This window comes from Onychostruthus taczanowskii, unplaced genomic scaffold (assembly GCF_017590055.1).
Source record: "Onychostruthus taczanowskii isolate IOZ18803 unplaced genomic scaffold, ASM1759005v1 scaffold19, whole genome shotgun sequence".
Classification (NCBI taxonomy): Eukaryota; Metazoa; Chordata; class Aves; order Passeriformes; family Passeridae; genus Onychostruthus; species Onychostruthus taczanowskii.
The window spans coordinates 4479100-4501894 of NW_024499128.1; the positions used below are offsets into that span (position 1 = coordinate 4479100).

Here is a 22795-nt window from a genome sequence, read left to right on the forward strand (position 1 = left end):
CCCTAAAATGTAGTGAGGCAGTTAGGTGGATTTGCCACGTCAGTGTTACCCTTCAATGATGTTGCAAACACAAATTATTTAGGGAGTCAAGCTCCAAAGCTCAGGTGATGTAAAACATGTCTGTACATGCAGGTGTGCACAAAGCAGGGTTGTTCCCCAAGACTGCAACCGTGGCATGAAAGGTGAGAGCCCAGGTGAGGTGCTGGGTGTGAGGCGGTGCTCAAGAAGGCTGCAGGAGTTCACTGGAGAGCATCAGTTGTGAAAATACCACACAGACCTCATGACCTCTTCAAAGGGGTGGTGGAAAGTAGCAGCTGACTTGCAAAGCCAGTACTGAGGCCACAGTAGTCCAGTCTATCTTTGTGTCTTTCAACTGCAGAATTTTTTTACTCCTAGTGTAAGAGGGAATCAACAGGCTGCCTCTGTGCTCAGTAGCCAGTGCAGTCTCCTGCAGGATGTGTATGAAAAACTCCTGCTGAATTGTAACTCTGCCTTGAAAAGAGGAAGAAAAGCAGCCATCCTTGAACTCTCTTACCTCTGTAAGGACAAAACAAGGCCTAGCTTCTCTTCACCTGTGGCAGATGAAAAAAAAAAGAGCACAGTTTATCATAGAATCATAAAATGGTTTGGATTGGAAGGGGCCTTAAAGATCATCTAGTTCCAACTCACAATCCAAGTTTTTGCCATGTTTCCGTTGCTTAAAGAAATAATAGGTGGCAGGTAAAGCACTCTTTCCTCTGGGGATCAATTACTTCAAGGAATATGTTCACTGAAATTGGCCAAACTTCTCTCTAATACAACTACAGTGATCAAAACGTCAGTGTAAGCCCAAATCCCAGAGGGTGAGCTTGAGGCCAACTGCTGCATGCAGTGAAAAGAACATGCTTCTGCTCAAGGAGTGCCAGTGGCTTCACTGACACACCTGCTGCTGGGGAGGACTTGTTTCCTTGTCAAATAATGCTGCCAATGACCACTGAAAGGCTTATATTTAATATTGGTTTTCAGTCCTTGTTTGTAGCTCAACCTCAGATTAAACAGCAGCAACACTACTTGGATGTTCTCTCCATTTGGAATCATCACTTTTGATAGCATATTGTTCTCCCAGCCTTATTTATTGTAAGGGATGCACTCAAGGCTTGGTGTACAGGTTCAGAAGATAAACTCTGCCAGCACATCAACTCCTATTAATGAGCAACAATGCCTCTTACCATGTAAAGGCAGAAGCTGCCAAGTGAAGGCAGCTAGAGTTGACTTAAATAGACAAGATGCAACTGTCTGTAGCTGTGTACTGCAGAATGCATAGACAAAAACTCTGAATTCTAGCTTTACTAACAAAAAATAAAACCTTTCACAGAATGATTGCTTGGGGATGAAAGTTTAGCTTCAAGTTCCCTGCAGAGAAGGAGAGCCTCTTCATGCATCCACGAAGGACCTGACTTAGTACAGCAGTGCTTCATGAACTTGGGTACAAATTGCATCTTATTCTTTTCTGATATGTGAAATGGGAGCAGCAGTAATAGATGGGGGTTCTGAACTTAGCCTCAGGTTAGTCTGAATCCAAAGCTTCCCCTTGCCTGAATGGGTCCCTTAGCTCTGCAGGTGAAAAATTAAATTTTAGGGAGAGCACCTTGCTATTGAACAACACCATTATCTTGTTAGAAGAGTGGCTGTGGGATGAGAAGGGCCTGTTCAGGGAGCATGGCCTGTTCAGGATTGTGTATTTGGCAGATTCTGACAGAGGAAGGATGCCCAAAGCTAGGACCAGGCTGTCACAAAGGGCTGTCATTGGCAACAAATACATCTCTCATGCTTTGCTAACATGATAGGGCTGGCACAGCTGAATGAGTGTCAGTCTCTTCATGGTGCATCTTCTGCAAAAATCCCCCATTGCATTTGTATGACAGCAGCTTTTGTGCAGATGTGGGGTATAACCAGTAATATAATTTGGTCCTGGCTTTCATTAGTGCCTGGACGGGGAGGAAGGGCCTGGTTTCACGCCAATGTTACTTATCAAGTTGGCAGGTGTGAGGATTCACCTAGCTTGCAAGCTGAGCAAAATTTGAGTCTGGAAATGTCTAAAGCATGAAGCATGAATTCCAAGATTGTTTTACAGACACTTTTCAAAATAGAGCTGTATGACTTTCCCACTGATAAAAACAACAATGTTCACTTTTTGGTAGTGTGGTACTCCTCCTACGATCACATTTTAAGTAGCAGATGATATATGAGATTATATAGTTTAATACAATAATATTGCCTATCATAACTGTTTTTAGGAAAATAAAATTATCTATGCCAAATAGAAAGATGATATAATTACAGTGAAGACTATATTTATCATTGGAAGTCCTCCATGTATTCAAGTATAGAGACCAGGATTAAATAAAGTGCTCAAGATTGTGTGCAAAAGGGATTTGTGGACTAGGGTTATTTATTTAGTACCCAAAATTCAATAACCATTCTATAAGAACAGAGTAAAGCATGAGTCTTTTCCCAGATCTATTAAAATTAAAGTTGCGAGTCGTGGAGACACCTCGTAGTGTGAAATCTCATGAGACCTGATCCACTATTTATATAAGCCGTCACATCCTCAGTTGTGTAAGTTAAGGACAATACTCTAAAGATTTAGTCATGAGAACATAAGTTTTCAGGGTAAAGGGCTCTAAACCAGAAGCCTTTGGGCTTTTAGACTCTGTAGCTCTGTGCAGGAACATCATCCTTTCTTGACTGTGCACTCTTCTGTTTGTAGTCACTGCATGTGTGTTAAGATCAAAGAGCCTCATGGAAGAAATGCTGGTGGGAGCCCAGTGCCATTCTTGCTAGTGGTGTCAAAAGACTGTCATAAGAGAAAAAAAAACATGTGGAAACACAAAATCACATTCTAGTGGGTTTTCTTTGGAAGTTTTCATATACCTGAAAGAACAAAAGCTATGCTGAGACACTTCTGCTAGCAAAGTAGTTGGCCCTTTTGCCATCTGTGATTCCACTGAGGCATTTGCTGCTAGAAACAACATGTGCATAGATGGAGCTCTAACAGGAAGTTGTGTCTACTGCAGGTTAGGCTTGTGTTCCACTGGGTTCCCCAGGCTTCCCTGTGGGTCACAAGGCTGCCCAGAATTTTCCTGGCACTGAACAAACTCTGTATGTCGCTCCTAAGCCCTCTGGCAGAAAGGAGTTGTTTCTGTAGTTGTACCTGAGGCAGGGAAATGCTATGTAACAAAAAATAGAGCTTTTATGAACTATTTCCTGGCACCCATAACAGTGCATATTGAAAATGTGATTTTTCTGCTGTACAAAAAGGCTAATTCTGGAGATTTCTGAATTGATGTTTTCCTTCTGATAATGTGTCATGGCTTCCAAAGACTCATAAACTGTCTAAGGCATTTGCACCAGGTCATGCAGTAAGAGGATTCTGAAGCTGGGTTTCCAGACTCCCTGTTTCTTCCTCTGAAATTTATTCACTATCATTTTAGCAAAGAAAGGAGAAGAAGCTACCCAAACTCTCTACCAAGGTTCTGTCAGCTTTACAAGCCATTAGCACTACTGAAAGCCTGTAAGGACTTTCTGTTCCAGCAGACTTGGTACACAGATGTTGTGCACAGGATCTTCTCTAATTAACATATAAAAATTTTGAAGCAGTATCCATCAGTGTTCCATTTACTCTCGCTGAGTAATTGCAATGCTTGGACGTGTCTGAAGCTTACTGCAAAACTCCCATGCATTCAAGAGGATCAGCCTCTGCCCTTGGGCATGCTTACGTTTTTGTTGTCTTTCCTCAAAACATTAATTAACTGATCAAGTGGCACAAGATGTGCGTGGTGCCTGAAGGCTTACAGGGGACATGAAGTTTTGCTAGGCTGGCAATCCCCGTGTGTCTTGCACTGCCCTTAACTGGCAGTCATAGAGTCACAAAATGGTTGGGCCTGGAAGGAGCCTCAAACATCACCCAGCTTCTCCATAATGCAGATGACTTGCAGTTGATTTCCAAAAAACTCCTTGTTCACACTGGCAGAGGCAAACCATCCTTTGTGCTGGTATGAACCCCACTGGCTGCAGTGAGATGCTCCAAAAGCTCAGTTTAGACTCAAAAATTGGCCCAGTGATACAAGTTCAGGAATGAGCCAGCAAGTTGGATTCACTTAGAATCAGTTTTATTGCCAGGTAAGAAATTCATAGTAATATAGTGAATACATATGTTTACAAATAAACATTCTTAAAAAACAAACAAACATTTTATTGTAGGAAGTATTATTGGTATCATAAACTCTGTAGTTAACAAGTATTAACACGGGTTTACTTACAGAACATACAGTTACTAAAATATTTCCACATAAAATATGCTCAAGTTACACGAAACCTGTGTGAATTAAGAGTGCAGCTGTAATGTGTATCTAAAGCATATGGGTTAACAGCAACATTCCATAAAGGGTCAAATTAAGTCAGCCAGTTGTGAAGGCAATAAAGATTAAAGGAATAAAAGTAAGATAGTGGAGAGTCTGGGTTGTGTGCAAAGTATTTGTTTTGTGGGCTTTGTCTACTTCTGATAGTCTTAAAACATATGATCATAAAATTTAGCAGCACGCTTATGGAGAGATACCGGTGCTCTCAGGATGCAAATCAATCTTGATATAGCTAAAAAAAATGGTATCTCCATTTAACCAGATTTCAAAATCTTAGCCCTTGCATCCTTGACTAAGCAGAAGCACTGAACGGTCAGCTGAGTACAATAAGAAATGCAACTTCCAATTCTTCTTACAACAGTTCTCACTCCTCCCTGAATATTCTTCCAGTCCTAATCTCCTGAAGAATTGACAGCTGGTGAGAATGCAACTGTAGTAGGACAGCTAGTTGGGATTTAGCCAAGTGACTTGTTTTGGGGGATGGGCAGGAATTACTGAAAGACTGAATGCATTGCCTGCCACCCCATCCCAACTGTGTCTCTTTGTGGATGTGCCAAAGCCCTTACAGGCCCAGGACTGTGAGTTTGCTACCAGTGCCCAGTTTGAGTGGTTTTACTCACACAAACAAGGCATCCTGCTCTTCAGAACCACAGTCAAGACCATGAGTCCAATTGTTTGTTTAGTTTAACCCCAGATCTCTGATGTTTGAGGCTGGACCAGCCTATTCCACCACACAGCCCACCAAGAGGGAACACCACTAGAGAAAGCCAAACGATAGAGACAATATACCAGATAACATTTACTTGAACTACAGAGAACTACCATGGCTAAAAGCAAATACAAAATGAGAGACTAGAGGGGAAAAGTTGAAATTGGGAAAATGAAGGGGCTAACTAAATAGTTCTGACTGTGCAACCACTGCATGGAGATGTAGTCCAGTTTCCTTTCAGAACAAACAGAGGAGGCTGAGCAGGGCAGAACCCTTGTCATCCTTAGCAAAACATGAGGAAATAGCTTAAAGGAACAGAGGGGTCACTTTGAAGAACAAGACTGTCATTGAACAATAGTAATACAGTAAAGGCACCACCCACGCTTAATTTCAGTCTGAAGCAGTTGAAGATAGGCAAAACATTTAGGTGAAGAAAAAATCCTGACAGTCTGCAAAGTGAGAATAGTTACCATCTGCCTGAAAACAGGAGGACTGAGAGGGAATATTCTGATGCCCTTTTTCCCCCAGCAGCTTTCTGTGTCATATGAAGTGTCTCTTCTTATTTTGGAGGTTCCCAAAAATTTCAAATCAAATGAAGTAAACTGAAATGAAATCTTCTGCTGTTATCATCCTGCTGAATTCTCTACCAGCCAGAAAGGTCCCATATGTTCTTAATCATAACAGTCTTTATAAATTCCTTGTGAAAGTGTCTTTGTCCCTTATTGTATATATATTTTTTGCGTTCTCTATAGGATGGTGTGAAAGTACAATAGTAGATGTTAGGGATCGTACCAAGATGGTAGCTCTCGGTTTTTCACAGGTCTAGTGATTATTAATAGGTTTTATACAAAATTCCTCTCTGAAATAATATGTTACAGTATATTGTTCTCTCTGTCTTCCTCTGTCTCAAGGCAGGAACATAGTGTAAATGTTTAAGCAGACATAAAGTTTCTCTAGATTGTGCTACTTCTCATCATGGATTTTAGTTTCAAGTAAAAAAAATTTAGTCACAAGGGTTTGTGTTCCTTTGTGAAATATAAATGGAGTTTATAATTCAACCTTCAGTGTGTATTGCTGAATGGTATTAACCCACTCTTCGGCCTACAGCTGGCTGGATACCAAGACTGTCCAGGTGGAAGTTCCTTCCTTCTGTTTCCTCTTTCTTTGTTGTTTAATTTCTTCTTTTTTTTTTTTGCCTTTTGGTTGAGTGTTTGTGTTGTGTATACATTTGCGTGTGGTTTTTAAAGGATTTCATTAGAAAAGAAAAAAAAAATGAGAAAGAAAACAAACTCAAACAGTTACTTCTGTCTTGCTGTTGGTTATGAAGTATGGCTGTGGGCCCAAGTAGTGCTGGCTCCGGGTGGTCAGTGGGTCACTTAGCGTTGGGTCTCCCATGCCGTGCTTGCCCTTGTTTGTGAACGCTTGCCGCCTCAGGGACGGGTCGTTGGGATCCCAGGTCTTGTAGTGGGAGTTGTAGCCCAGGGGGTGTGTGTGTATCTTGCCCATCCTGGATTTCCCGTTCTGCCTGGTGAGCCCGCTGTCGATGGTGTAGGCCCTCTCCTCGTCCAGGCGCACCGGGTGGAGGGGCAGGCTCCCCTTGGCTGCCAGCTCGGCCAGGTGTCGGCGCTTGGTGTAGAAGTCATCGTTGACTTTGTCAGCTATTTGGGGTCAAAAGGGGGAGGGGACAAAAAGAATCAGTTGGACACGAGAAAATGATTTACAGCAGGTCTTACACAGTTCCATCTGCAGACCAGAATGTTTACAGGTACATCTGTAAGAGAAATCCACACCACCTCCTGGCCCTTATTTTCTGCTCTGGGGCAGAGATTTGGATGCCATTGTGCCAGGCTTTCATACATGCAGACAAAACCCTGTTGCCCTTGAAGAAAGGACTGTCCCTGCCCCAAATCACTCAGGTTGTGCTGACATTTACATTATGGGGAGAAGTCCTATGAATCTCATCACTGTTCATGTCACATAACACAGGAAATTCTGGAAGTCTACAGAAGTACACAGACTTTCCTGGGAATACTGCAGCATCTTGGGTCGCATTGCTGTGTGAGAGCACATCCCTTTAAATGCAAAGTGACTCATGGGTGTTTAACCCAGCCAGCTCTAAGGTCTGGTGGTGTGTGATAAGTTGGACCCGTTTCTGTTCAATAATGCCTCAGGGCAATATTAAGAATGGGATCTGTTCTCCTAAATGGTCGGAAGTTCACTACTGCTTTATGGGGCTGAAAATGCTTTGGGTTGTTGAAGGTTGGGTATTTAACCGGTAATTTTACAGGCCATGAAAATCCTAAATTCCAGGTTCTGACATAATTTTCTGGAGTCAGTGCCACTAAGAAATACAGCAACAACCCTGCCAACAAATACTGCATTGCAGTTCTCAAATCAGGATTTTGCCCTCTGTGATTTCGTAGGCAAATGTCTTCCAGTGCACGCATTTGCTCAAGTTTGTTATTGCTGATATTTATTTGGCCTTGCTTGAAAGTATGAACCATGCTTAGGAAGCTAAAGGTATTCTGCAGCAATCCAGCAACTCATTTCAATTTTGAGACTGAGGTTTAAGGGAAGCTTAACTGAATTTAATTTTTTAAGATCTTTCCTTTTATGTAAAGAGTGTTTATTTTCCCCCTTCAAAAATTTAGATGTTCATTTAAGATAGTGCCAAATACATAGATCAACTGGCACTGTGTTAATCAGCAGTGGTGTGCTTGGAATATATATTGTGTCAGCCTGGATTTGACTTCTGCTGTGCCCTAGCTGGATCCATCCATTTTCCTTGAAGCCATGCCTTGTAAGGCTTCTCTGCAGAAGTCTGGTACATGTAGCTGTCTGTACAGCTCAGCTCCTTTTGCCTTCATGAGGTTTTTAATTCCCTGCACTGTTTTTTGTGTAGCTTCCTTCTTTTGTTCTTGCCCAAGTATTCCTAGGAGGCTTTTGTTGCACTTTGAATTTTCTCCCCGTCTCTAGTTCTGAACTGGATCTTTATGCAAGGCGGGGAAATTCCCAGGAGCATCATATTAATCTTCAAGATCAGGCTTCAGTTGTGCATCCCCCTTGTCCTGGCCCCTCAACAGGGAGGAATATTACCAAAGGCAGTTGCTATTTATTATCTCATGACATTTTTTGTATTAATGACTGTGCAACTGGACTCTGCTCTTAAATCCTTAATTGTGTCATTAAAGAGGTGTTTCATCTCCAGTGGGCTGAAATTGCTCCATTCTGTGCTGTCAAATTGGGCTTTGTGTGTTTTACCCAACTCCATCTCTTTCCATTTTCAGGCATTGAGTGAATGCTTTTCTACAGCATACAGGTGTCTTCTGCTTGAAACAAATCACAGAATGTAGATAATGGCCTGCTCTCATTTCAGCCCAGGGTGTGCAGTTGCAATTGCTGATAGACCTGTCATGTGTTACAAAGAGAGTCTGTGAAGTTCTGCTTTGATTTTGGAGTGAGTTGTTTCATTTAGAGCGCTGTAATCTGAATAATCAAGAAGTTGTACCTATTTTTCCCTGAAAGAGCTGTTTCCAGTTCTACATGTTCTACATGGCTTATCCTTTTAATTTGTTAATATTCTCTGAATGTCACAGAACCATTATGAATAAAAACAGGCTGGAAATGCATTTGCATTACTATTATCTCATTAATCTGTTATCAATAATTGAAAAAAATGGTTACAGAAAAGGCACTGTGAATATTCACACAAGTCTTCATTTATATAAATTTTTACATCAAAGGCACTGCAGGCCAGCTGTAAGGGGAGCGATGTCATATGACATAGACCTTGGCTATTTACGAAAAGTCACACTAGCTTATATAATTTAAATTCAGCACAGCTAATTATGTCCAGCTTTTAATAGAGATACATTTGTATGCCTGTTTCACATTTAAATTAGTTTAATTTGCATACAAAAATTAAAAATTTAGCTAATCTAACATAAGAATAGAGTAAATGTATAAGTTTGTAGTTTTAATTTTGTATTAGTTGTGTTGCAGCAATTTGTCTTCTGTAGCCAAGATCTTTAATCAGCTGCAAGGTAAATAATGACTTCTCTTTCTAGAAATAGCAGTGGTTATGCAGCTAATTAAACAATGACCAAAAAATGCAGATATTTTTATTGCCTGGATTTTCCTGCCACTTTTCCCTTTGAGGCCACAACAAGCTCACGCTACATCCTCAGCTTCTGTTAATTTTTTTGTCACTCACCCCTTTTCCCTCTGCAATTGTCGTGGGTCTCTGAATTTTATCAGAGATTAGATATACCACTCAGATCTCCAATCACACTGAGGATGATGTCCTACAGAAGAGTAAATTGTATTTCTGTTGTATATAAAGGAGACCTTCACTGTTGAAACAGGGAGGAAGAAATCAGCCTCACAAGGTCTGTGCCTCTGACATGTCTGAAGTTGGTTTTGATCTTGTTTATGCCATGTTGTAATGCCAGATTTTCAACTCTTTGTTTCTTATGGAAAACCACACAGAAAGTGAAACAATTAGTTCTGTACATTTGTTTCTATTAAAATTGTTTTAAGTAATGTAGTCCATTGTCCCTTTCTAGGGACTTCTCAACTGTTCTCTGCAAACTGGGCTTGAAGAAAACAAACCAGGATGAGAACTGTAAATCCTCATCAGGAAAGTCAAGCAGAAAGCTGGCAAACAGCTGCCAAGGGGCTGATTCTGTGTTTTGTGTGGGAGAGCTGCTGTTTGTGTTTGTCCTGATCAAGGAACACTTTGCAGGCTTTGCCTGAGGACTCTTCCCTGTGCCTCAGAGTGCAGTGCTGGCAATGCTGCGCTGAACGTTTTAACCTCTCTCAATCCTGTTTTCTTTTTGTGTGCACATGCATGTGGACACACAGGCACTGGTACCAGAAATGGGGGGGAGGAGACACCATTGTAGCAACTATGAGCAAAATCAGCAGTGATAAACCTGAATTGTTCAGTTGTTCAAGAGGGATTTTGGCAACACTCAGCACCGTCCTTGTTCTTTCATGCAGGTTTCATAATAGCAGTGGGCTGTGCTCTGTGTGAGTGACCTGATGCTACTACAGTGTAGAAACAGGGTTTTTTTTTTTTTCATTTTCAAAGCAGAAAAGATTCCTAACAGTATTATTGAGTACAGTTTTGTAGCAAATGTTTTACCAAGAAAAGTATATTAATAGTATCCTGAAGCCAACTACTTTAAAAATCAGCTGTGAATCTGAGGGAGTTTGTTTTTCTTCTTAAGCGGACCCTAAAAATATTTTGTGGACTTTAAACATCTGAAGAGATATTTTGGAGTTAGAGGATGGATTTGTTATGTGACCTTAGGTACATGACTCAACTTCCCTCTGCCTCGGTTTCACCTGCTGTAAAATGAGCTGTTAGCACATTGGAGGAGGTAGTTGTGCTAGGAAGTTGAATTGCTATTTGTAGAGTATTCTGAGATTTTGGATGAAAGGTGCTATAGAAGTGCCTTTTCCATTGCTTCTGTATCTTGATTGGTAAAAATATGGTTTAAAGATATCACTATTGTGTTTGAAAAAGGAGTAAAAATTATAATTGCAACATTGCCAAATAACAATAGAAGGGCTTTAATTCTAAGTGTTATTGTGTTCCTTCTTCTTGGTAGCTAATGATAAAAAAGTTCTCAGTTTCAATATTTCTGTAAGGCGTTTACTTCTTTAAGGTACTGCACCCATTAAGTTACTGTTTTACTGTTCATCTGGAAAAAATGTTGAAATATGAAATTTTTTCCAACCTTAAGTGTGAGCCTGCCATGACATGGAAATTTCATAATCCATAGTTATGTAACAAAAGCATGGAAACCAGTGAGTCTCTTAGCAAGTTAATACCATGGATGAAAATGTGCTTGCTTGAATATCAGTGGCAAAAATCCTTGTGGTTGCCAACGGGCCAGAATTTCTCAGTGAGCTCATCTGAATATAAGCCGTATTTGAGAGGTGGCCCTGAAACTGTAATGTTCTGTTCTCTAGCTTACGTAGTCATCAATGTCACTGTGTAAGCACTTGTGGCATGGAGTCATGTGGCCATGCCTTATCATTGTGAATTCTTTATTTTTGTAAAATGTTACATGAGGTTTTAACTCTTTTCCTTGCTGACAGTCTCTTATCTCTGTGGGTCCATAACATGGCTCTGAATACTCACACCACTTACAGCTGTGGGAGAAGGTAGAATCCTGAAAGACAATGCTGTCCTACAGTTTTTGTGAAAATAGGCACCTAGGAGTGGGAAGAAGCCTCTGAAATGAGAGAAGAGAGTCCACAAAGGAGTAAGCCTTTATAAAAGCTCTAAAGACACTAAAAAAACCAAAATCAAAACCTCAAATCAAAACTTCCGTGTGAGCTTACAGTCACAGTCAAAGATACCAAATTATGTAGGAACACTCTTTCTCACTAGATGTTTGCAGAATTGTTTGTTATCTGAACGTATTTTAAGAACTAGTTTGTGAAATGCAGAGCTTTATTCTAGCCAAAAAGTATTTGCATTTCAAATGAAGGCCTAGAGATGAAGAAAGCCAGCCAGTGGAAAGTGCTGAGGACAGGACAGCAATGGAACTGCTACAATGACACACCCTACTACAGCTGAAATGAAGTCAGTGCCTGTTTGTGGGAGGTTTCTCTGTGAGGCTGTCCCTGTGCTATGTACAGCAGTTTGTGACAAGGCTTTGCTTCCACAGCCGTGGGTTTGCTGAGACCGTGGTGTCATTACCTAAAGCTGTGGGAGACTTCTCTTTCTCTAAGTAATGGAAGTGAAAACTCAAGGAAAGAGAGAAGGATAATGAATCCTGACTCAGAGACAACATGAGAATTTTGCCCGGGGAAATACTGGGCTGCTGCCTCTGGTGGTGCTGTTGATCCTCTCTGAGTGTGTGATTGCTTATTCATTTGCCTTTCCAAGCTAGCATCTAAGACAATATGTTCAAAGGCTTCCAGGACATAAACCAGCTCTGTGTGAGAGTTCTTGCAGGATTTCATCTGAAAATCAAAGAAGTATCATTTGTGCACTAGCACAAGTTTATTCTTGGGTGAGGGGAAAAAAACTCACGCAGGCAGAGATTGTATTAGATGCCCCTAGGTATGAATTGGATGCAATAAATTCACAGAAAAATCTATTCCATACTGTAAAACAAATAACTAATGACCTGTGTTTTGAATTAAGGGGCCCACCAACTATCATGGACCATAGAAGAATTTGCTCTGCATGAGCAAATGAAGTGGATTGGAAAACAGGCTGCATGGGGAAATTTCAGCTAGATGGGATTCTCTTGGTAGAACGGGGAATGGGCAGGATGATGTGAGAGATCTGTCTGTGGCCAAGAGGAGGGAGTGTGGTTGTTTTGTGGCTGCTCACTCTTCTCATCTCGTGGGCACTAGGGTGGCTCTATACAAGCTGGGGCAATTTTAAACCATACTAAATTTCAAGAATGGACAAATGCCATTTAAAATAATTTTTGCAGCCCTCCTTCTCATTCTTGTATTGAGTTTGAAAACCCAGAATTCAGCCTGTGGTCTGCATTGATTTCTGTCCTAAATATTTGGTTTTCTTCTAATACCATTTTGCCTTTATTCAAGAGATTCTGAAAATGAAGACTATTTTACGACTTTGGATTCTTTCCCATGGTTTTTATTTCCTACTACTGACAGAGGTAAAGAAAAACACATAATGCATAGAACCCCACATAAGTTTTGCAGAACCTACTTTTTGTGACTCAGTGTTATTCCTCTCCTGGCCCCCTTTACCACTTCATCTATTTACTGATCTCTTACAGTGATCTGGAGAGAGCCCAAGCACGAAAAGAAAAACCATATCAACCTTTTCTTCTCAGGCATTGTTTGAAAAGAGCTTGTCCACCTCCAGACACAAGACTACATTTTGTTTTCCCAGTGAAATAAAATTATTTCAAGATATGAGACATGAAAAAAGATAAATATGTAGGCCCAAACATTTCTTCTCTTCTTTTGATTATTTTTGTGACAGTTTATGAAAGGCTGAGGAGGCCAGAATATTTCTGGGTTTTGAGACACATTAGGAACGGTTTAGGACAGGAATGTAATTAGACTGGGTAAGTGAAGCCTCCAGTCTCAGCAATGCTCTTTAACCCCCACAGCAAAGTCTGCTGCCTGGCTGGGAACACTGAGACAGATTTTGATGGACTCCTCAGGCATCAGACAGGATGTGTGCTTCACCAGAAGCAGGGCTGCCATTCCCTGGAACACAAGAGTAGCCACATGTCTGGGAGCACAAGTGCCCCTCTTCTGACAACGTGCCAAAAAGCACAGCACTGCAAAGTCTGGTTTTTTCTTTCTCTTTTTCCAAATGTTTATTTACTGTGTGAGTTTAGGCAGGTTTCTCCTTGGACATGTGAAACAGATTTTCCAGCTGGGCTTTGTATACTTGCCTGCATTGATTTGCATAGTATTAAATTGCAATATTTATGATTCAATTTTGCAAAGTGCTGCAGTGATATTGTGATTTGATTTTGATCAAAATTCTCCAGATACACACACATTCTGCCTAACCTAGAGACCAGTGGCATGCAGACACTCAAATCTAACCAGTATAAGAAAAAAAGACTTTTCCTGACTAATCAGAATATAGGCTCTGTTAACCTGGAAACAAATGGTGGCTGATTCATGTTATATTAACATTAGAATTGTAAATGTTTTTAGCAAATATGAAATCTGTTGCATGCAGATAGACAAAGATCACACTGCTTGGTTGTATGCTCAAGTGATTTAACATTTTAAATTCAAGCACTAACATGCTAAACTACTGATTCAGTGTTGTACAATGAATGATAAATTTTAGAAGGAAGTAAGAGCACCAATTCTATTCTTGATCAAAGGGATGAAATTGTAAAAGAAGTCCAAGAGAATTATGTATTAAAATCTCTGACTTTTCCTTGAAAATGCAGCCAGTGGCTGTCCTGTAAATCTGTTTTTTCATTATTTTTTTTTCCTAAAGCCCTTTAAGCTTGTGGCTTTCATGGCATCTACAATGGCAAATAAATACGAAAAGTTCTGCTGTGAAATATTTATTTCATTTTATCTCATTTAAACATATTTATCAGGTTTTTTACTGGAAACCTTATATATGGTATGAAAACATGCCTTTTGAAATAGAAACTATCTAAGGAGTCATGCTGTCATGCTTAACTTCTGAATAAAGCATGACTGCAGCATAAACTGATTTAGGAAAGGAGGGTTTGGCTTGCTTTCTAAAAATGCTGTCCAAAGCCGAAGAGGTTAACACTTAGGAGATTTGCTTAAAAGGCTTCTTCTACTTCTTCCTCCAGTAATCTTGCTTGCTTTTTCACAGGGTAGTTTTTAATGCTTCTCAGGATAAATCTGATTGTGTCAGAAGTTTTGTGACGCTTCCATACATCAACAATAACAGAAAATTGTTTGTAACCTTTTTGGTTGTTGAGGACCTTCTGTTTGTCTAAGGGCAGAGCCTCCTCAGGATTGCAGGGGCTGCTCCCTCTGCATCTGCAGGAGCAGTGCTGAGCACCCAGAGCCTGCCCTGCATTCTGCTCCAGCCCCCAGAGCCTGCCCTGCCGCCTGCTCCAGCACCCAGAGCCGGCCCTGCAGCCTGCTCCAGCACCCAGAGCCGGCCCTGCAGCCTGCTCCAGCACCCAGAGCCGGCCCTGCAGCCTGCTCCAGCACCCAGAGCCGGCCCTGCAGCCTGCTCCAGCACCCAGAGCCGGCCCTGCAGCCTGCTCCAGCACCCAGAGCCGGCCCTGCAGCCTGCTCCAGCACCCAGAGCCGGCCCTGCAGCCTGCTCCAGCACCCAGAGCCGGCCCTGCAGCCTGCTCCAGCACCCAGAGCCGGCCCTGCAGCCTGCTCCAGCACCCAGAGCCGGCCCTGCAGCCTGCTCCAGCACCCAGAGCCGGCCCTGCAGCCTGCTCCAGCACCCAGAGCCGGCCCTGCAGCCTGCTCCAGCACCCAGAGCCCAGCCCCGGCTCCCAGCAGCCTGCCCAGGGGTCCCCCTGCTCCTGGGGGCTGCACACAGGAGGCTGCACACGGAGGGACGTGGGGCACAGAGTTCACCGTGCTCTGCAGGGGGGTTTAGCATCTAAGAAAGCCTGTTTGATTTTCCTTCAGGTGTTAATTTACCTTATCTAACACTGACTGAAAAAGCTCTGCTATTCCTGACCACGTTTATTTGTAATAACTGTTCTTAGCATGAACATAATTGAATTTTCTTTTCACATGTCGCTGTTGGCATTCTTCTGTGTGCTCAATTTTGTTTTCCATTTTAATACTTTTGATTGATATTTTTTGTTTCTTTTCATATACTGCTGGTTATAACTCTTACACATGTGTCTGAATCAGTTACAGATGAGCTGCAAATACCAGATCTAATGACATAGGAAGCTGCATGACAACACAGAGAACCCAGTTCAGAGTCTGAACATGTAATTAAGATATGGTTTTAGTGCTGAAATAGACTTGCATGTTTATGCCTTTCAACTGACATCATGCTAGATGTACACTGTTACTTCTCAACATGAAGAAAGGTCTACAGGCTTTTTGAATTGTACTGGTTACATGAAAAAAATAAGTACCATTGATGTAATAGCTATTTTTTGCCTAATTTATTTTTATTTTATCTGTTTCTTAGCTGCTTTAATTTGAAAGGATTTTTAGTAATTTTTCCGGATTGAAGTTGATTTTTTTTTTTTCCCCAAAATTGTTCTGGCATAAGTAGTTTCTATTAGAAAGTTATCTTTTTCTACTCTTTTGTCAGGAGGAAAAAAAAGGAATTAAGTAATTTCATAGCTATACTTTTACATATTGAATTCTGGGTTTTCCTTCATTTCTTCTTTTCCTCTTTTTAGACTCTATGGCATTTGTATTATTAAACTCTTGAGCATGGTTGCCAGAGGTTTCCAAACCAGAGATGTGTGTCAAACTGAAAGGAACTCATGTTCCCTGGCAATTCCCAAACTTGCCCTGTCAGAAGAAAATGAGCTTCTTCAGGTTTTCCTGCAGCTTGGGCCAAGTCCAAGGCAGAGCCCTCACAGAAGGCAGCAGCATTGGTGACTGACAGCCAGCCCAGGAAGAGCTGGAAATGCAGCTCCCTGCCATGAATAGTTAATAGTGACACACCAGAGTGCAGCCTCTCCCCTCTCCTCCCTACGGCTCCTCTCTCCCCTTCTCCCCAGGAACTGCAATCGTATCAATTGCTGGGCAAAATGAGCAGCAGCAGTGCTGAGTAACAGCTCTGCTCCTCCCCTGTGGCTGCTCTCCACAGCAGCACCTTCCACAGCCTAGAAAGCTCTGCAAACCCTCCCGCTGCAAAACCTACCTGTTGTACTTCATATTTTCCTTAGAATGGAAACAAATTATATCTTTGTGGTGATTTTTTATGCTGTAGTATTGTAACTACTACATACCAGATTTTTATTTCAGCTTCTCTTTTCCCCTTATTCTTCTTCAGTAAGTTAGAGAAAGACTGTTGCAGAAATTAACTGTGCATTGCAAATCATGTTACTGCTCTTCCTCCCTCCATGTCTCAAGCTCTTTGTTATTGTGGTATGGATGTGTAGGAATAAAGTAATGGTCTCTGTGACTTTTATGTGTGCAATTTCTTAAAAACACATTTACTGTCTTTAGACCCCCCTTTGCAGAACCAAAATAGCAGAAAGATAATTGCTGCTATTTATATGATATTGTTAATAAGGAATTCATTCCTATCAGTTGTCGTACTATCTCTTGTGTTCATGGGTAATCCTGAAGAACATTGCACTCTGCTTTTGACATATATCCATGTACAAAGCTGAAAAGTCTTAACTCACGATACCAAATGTTGAACGCAGGTATGAAACTCTTCCTGCAAAAATATTGCCATACATTATCTCCAAAGCTAGTAGTCCAGAGGGAAACATGGGTGGAGTATGTTAAAAGCAAGTAGTGCAATGTGTAGGCTCCATGGTGGGTACTGTTAAAAGCCACACTTCAGATTCAATCTAGATTTGAGTTGGGATCCCACAGTGTTGCTATTTATCTGCAGATATTCACAGTTGTTTTCATATCTTTAGGATCAATCTCTGTGCTTAAATAATTGATGAAAAAAATTGCATTGCGGGATGAAAAGTATGTTTATATTGCAAAATAAAACAGTTACAGAGGGGAATGTTTAGGAAGGGCTGGAAGTAAAAATGCTAAGCATTGTTAGGCTTTGTCTTGGCATGAGCTGAGCCTTGTTTTTATTGGCTCACTTTTATTGCCTGAGCATAAAATTTCACCCATATCTTCACATCACTTAATGTATTAAAAAATTTCATGCATAATTCATCAGCATTTCATAGAAATAGGTTGGAATAACTCATGTTTGATTTAGATGTACTTTTCTTCCTGGGGTCACCACTGATCTCAATGGATGGAAATAAACCTGGTTACTGTAAGCTCATTTCCTCTAAAGGCTCTACCTTCAAGGCCAGAAGACAAGCAAAAGACAGCAAAACCCCCATTCTCTAGCAGTGAGCTGGGTTTCTGGTACTCTTATTTTAGATTTCTCCATTATGTCTCATAAAAATGAGATTTTTGTTTCATTTTGATTCATTATCACATAATAAGGATTTTTTAAAATCAATTAGTTTCCAGAGAGCCAGCCTAATTTTCAGTGAAAGGGTGTGAATTCTCTGTGGAGCATAACTGATGGAATGTGGAGTGGTGTTTATAAGTTGAACTTTTATGAATAATTGGTGAAGATTTAGTTTTCACTATTTAATGTGCTCATAACAAAGAAAAAGAGGCTGTGGTAGAGAGCATAGGTGCAAAGAATATCAACATCAAGAACAAGAATTGGGATGCACAGATTTAAATTTGCTCTTTTGGCATGAAAAAGAGGTTAAGATTTAACAAATTCTTATGAATATTCTTCAGCCATTACATAACCAGGGAGTGGACCAAGTTCAGAAAAATCAAATTCACTAGGTGTGAGTCCAGCCCACAAAAGCAAAAGTTGAAAGTTTAAACCTAAACTAAATACACCTCAAGGTCAGATTTCTTTCTTTCCCAATTTCAGTGTGTTGCTAAAGTCTAAGAAATGAGCTACCATAGATGGCAGTGTTTAAGAAAATCCTATTTTGGTGCTAAAATTGTTTCTTGTGAAAGAAGGACTATTTGCACTTTCCTTCCACCTGCCATGATGTCACTTCTGCCAAGACCAGTATATCCCCAAAGTTCACAAATCTGTCTGTTTGCTAAAGATGGAGTGGGCAATGGCTGCTTGGAAGTCTTATTGCTTACAGCACAATTCCCCATCCTCAGAAAGAATATCCTCCTGTAGATTTTACAGTAAAATGTTGTTTTTTAAAAAGCCAAAAAAGAATGTCAGCAAAGCAGATGATTTAACTCAAGATACTGAGGCTCTGCACAAACGCCACATTTATAATTAAAATATGAGTACTTCACTGGAAGAAGAAATGAGTGTTCTGGATGATAAAACAGGAAAATATTTTGATCAAGACTCTCCAAGCACTTTGTATTTGCCTATGACAGTGTGCCTGTGGGTATCAGAAGCCAACTGGGTAAATAACAGATAAAATAATTAAATTATTTAGTTGAAGCAAGAAAAGGTCTTGTAATTTCATCTGCATGCACTGGGCAGGCTGTGAAATTTGCTGGGTCGCATCAGAAGATGTGAGTGAAAGAAGTGATGCTCCACTTGCTCTGGCTGGGGAATGGGAAGGCTGAGGGAAGGTGCTGGCAGGGGGGTTGGTAAAGGAAGGCTTGCTCCTGAGTGCTGCTTGGCTTTTCTCTTGTGCCTGAAGTAGAAGCAAGGATTAAAATATGAAAGACTTCCCTAACAAATGAACACTCAAAAGCTTCAAAATCTCCAGCCACACTGGGCTGAGTAAATAAAAATAATGAAAAGATACCCAGCTTTTATGTCACACTTTCTTGAGCCAGATCTGTAAGTGTTGAGTTGGGCAGATCGCCTACTCGAGCATTATTTATGACACAGCACATACCTCTGGATATATGAAATCATTATCTGAATCACCCTCTGGATATTACAAGTGATGCTTTAATCTGTGCTTCCCTGTTTTTCATGGTGTTAAATCCAGTGAGGTACTCCTATGCCCCAGATTTTTTTTGATCCGTCTTTGTGTGACTGCTTATGGAAGTGGTAACTGAATTTTTTTTTTTTTTTTGTCTTTGAAAAGAAAGCAAAAACCCTTTTTCAACCTTACAAAGAAACATGAATATTTACCTCTCAGTGTAACAGTGTGGTTGGTATAGGAAAGTTAATTAATACAAACATATTGGGTCCAATAAATTTGTAGTTCTGCTTTTTCTAAAAGTGACTGTATCAAACCTGTGAATGCATGGGCAGGCATGTTGTGTGTTTCCATCTTTCCAATTACAGTGTTTCTTTCCAGGCCAGAGCACAATGAACTACAGGGAGAGTCTCATGGTGAGAGACAGATCTTGTACCAGCACAGAGTTACAGCCATTTCTATGGAAATGGAAGGTTTGAAGCTCAGGAGAAAGCAGCAACAAATTTCCCATCAGACAAGAAGATGGTTCAAAGATGGCAGCCCAGAGCTAACTTTCGGGTGATCTTCCCTGTGGATCCTTCCTTGTGTGCAGAGGACACAGGACCAGGTCAGTTTGCTCATGTGCTTCACCTTTCCGGGGAGTTGTTGCCTGGTGCCTTGGCACACTTGTGGCCACACTGCTTTCTGCAGGGACCTAACCAGGAGGTATTTATTCTTTGAGTGTCATGTTTGCAGAATCTCACTTTGCAGTTTTGCAACTGCAAGCAGAGCTGGATCACAGTCTAATGTTTCCTCTGGGATCAAAGAACTGTGCAGCTTCAAGAAATGCTGGGAGCTGTAGACTCAGAGATGTGATGGTGGGTCTGCTGCCAATTATATCCTCCTAGCTTCACTGTATCAAATCAATTAGATCTGATTTAATCCCACAGGAGACTAACAACTCCCAGCATTAGGGAAGGCTTTCTCGGTCTGTGTTTCGGGAAGGAATTTTGTCCCTTGTATGTTTATTTAATTTTTTTTTTTTTTTTGACAATGTCTAGTCAGTTCCTCAAATGTTAGTGTATGTATGAAAAGGGAAGAAGAAAATTCATGAAGGAAACAGAAAATCATGTTAAACTGTAGAAACATTTGTATTCCCAGTTTTTACTTGTATGTTTGTGCACCTCTCCAGCCAGCTGAGTGATCATCTTCCCAGTCCTCTGGGGATTTAGGTTGGGTTTGGGGAATTTTTTCATTACTGCAAGAAGGTCTAAAGATATTTAATAACTTTGCACTCCCTGAAACTCAGGAAAGAAAATAAACTGCTACAGATCCAGACTTGCAGAACAGGGTGACTAGATAAATAACTAATAACTCAGGATGAGGAGGCCCATTTGAGCTCTAGGAAACTCTTAAGCAACAGAATGGACTACAACTCTTAAAGCTTAGCAGAGTGGATTTTGACGTTGGATTGTTCATGCTTTCCAAATGAATGTCCAAATGATGTGCATAAAAATTTGTGATGAACTACCTTTGTATGTCCTGGGATTTGAATTTCATGAAGGTGTTCAGATACAAGATCTCCATCCACTTGTAGCTTCAGGCATGTCAGTATTGCTTAAGTGAGCAATAACCATTTAAGCATGGAGTAAAAGCATGGTTGATGAACTGGAAATAAGAATAATTTATGCAGAAAAACCTCTTTCCGCACTTTTCACATAAATAATCAAATACTGCAAAAGCACTGAAGAAAACCAGGATCATGTTTTCTCAGGTGACCAAAAAATTGAAATTTCTAAACACTGGGTGTTTATTGGCGCAAAAAAATTCAATGACCACTTCTGCTGGGAGTGGTTTCGGAGCTTGTTAACCCTTTTCCCTCAGACAGTCTCTCACATTCTGAGGTAGGAAAAATTTGGCACTGTTGAAAAGAGATTCTGTGGCTTGAAAATGGAAAAATAATGGATGAAGAGAGTGCACCTAACAGTAAGTCAGAGCAGTCAGCCAGGTAGGCTGGAGATGCTAGGAGGAAAATGTCTTGTCTATTTGTTTAGGAAATGGGTGTTCTCTATCTCATTTCCAAGTGGTCCTCTGCCTCTGCTGATTATTCCCTGGTGGTGTGTGTGCCAAGGTAGGAGAGTAAAATTCTAGTGCAGTGAGGAAAACAGTAAGCACATCTCAACTCACCAGTACATTGCTGTACTGCAGGCACTCATCTGAGAATATAAAATAGGCACAGAATGTCCTCACATCATTCAGAGATGTAAATGCCAGCAGGCAGTAAGGGGAAAAGGTGAATCTGGTCAACAACCATTGTCAGTACTTAAGGAATTCTGGAGGAAAAAAATTCATTGTTGCTGCAGGAATTTCTGCAGCAAAAAAAGGAATTCCTAACAAGAAGTGAGGAAAACATCCTCTTCCATTGAGTGTAAAAGTGTTTGGTTGTGCACTTTGAGCTTATTCAAGTAAAAATATGTAGCTTTTTAAAGCTGAAGGCATCCACAGCAGCCTTTTGAACTCTCTCCTCCCCTGTGGTGCTGAATCAGACGCTGCAGCGCACACATTGCATGGCACACATGCATGAGCCGCCCAATGTCCAGCCACACTCTGCTAAGCTCTGCCACCTGGAGTATGAGGTGTAGCTTTAAAATTGCTTCCTGGGGATCAGCTTGCTCTCACTACCAAGGTATGGGTCATTTTACTCAGTAGCACAATGCAAATTGATAGCAAGGGCTCTCTTGTCTCTTGTTTTCACATGCACTTGAATCTTTATTGAAGTTAATGGAGAACCTGAACATGATCAAAACAGAGATTAATGTGACTTGCTACTTTTCCATAAACTGCATTTTCACAGCAGACAATCACTGAGGAATGAGTAGCTCAATTCTAAAATAAGCCAAGATTTTAGGACATCTGTAGTTCAGAAGAAAGCAGCTGTGTAGAAATTAATTTAATACTGCCTCTGGTAAAGCTTCACTTTTTCAGTGATCTAAACTTCTTACCACTTATGGCCACATTCTGATGAGGGATATTAATGTACTATAGCTACAGTTGCTAAAAAAATTAGAAATGCTTCTTCCTTCAATCCCGTATTAAAGAAAAGGGTTAAGCATAGTGGACTACACGCAAACAGTGGCATCATACAGAGTAAGGGGCACTTCAATAAATATGGTTTGCCTCAAATGCATGGAGAAATATAGAACACATCTCTTATTAAGTTTCTCTTGTGGCAAATGAATGCACCCTCAAGCCACTATCAATGAAGGCAAAAGAGAATGGATTACACACACTCATTAACCTGCTGTGGGGATCCATAAATACAGGTCTGAATGTTGGCAGGCAAAAAATGCTTTGCCCTGAGACATGAGGTCAGGGTGAACTCAGTCTGTGTCTGGTTGCTCAAAAGATGCTGTCAGGTTAAATTTGTACTGGTGGGCTTGATGCTGGCCAGCTCCTTTTTCCTGTCAGAGCTCTCTGAAAGCCAACAGGAACCCTGCAGTCTGGAGAGCTGGATGTCAGCGTGGTCACAGACCCGGGCTTGGCTGGCATCAGGGAAAAACCTCTTTGTGACCTTGGGATGTACTCAGGAGGTGCACTTGGGAGGAATCACTGCCTTGAGAGTCTGAAAGTGGTTGAAAACCCATAAATACACTTATTTAGTTCTTGTTCCATAAGTCCAGACAGAAGGT

General features: G+C 41.0%; 1 protein-coding gene across 1 annotated transcript in view; it reads right to left on the reverse strand.

Annotated features, from left to right (window-relative positions):
• Positions 1 to 5104: 5104 nt before the first annotated feature.
• SHISA9 (shisa family member 9) overlaps positions 5105 to 22795 on the reverse strand; it is a 177600-nt gene continuing 159909 nt past the window's right edge. Inside the window, exon 4 of the mRNA XM_041401800.1 lies at positions 5105 to 6767. Within this exon, the coding sequence (XP_041257734.1) occupies positions 6400 to 6767 (368 nt within the window). The 3' untranslated portion in view covers positions 5105 to 6399. The remainder of the gene's footprint in view (positions 6768 to 22795) is intronic.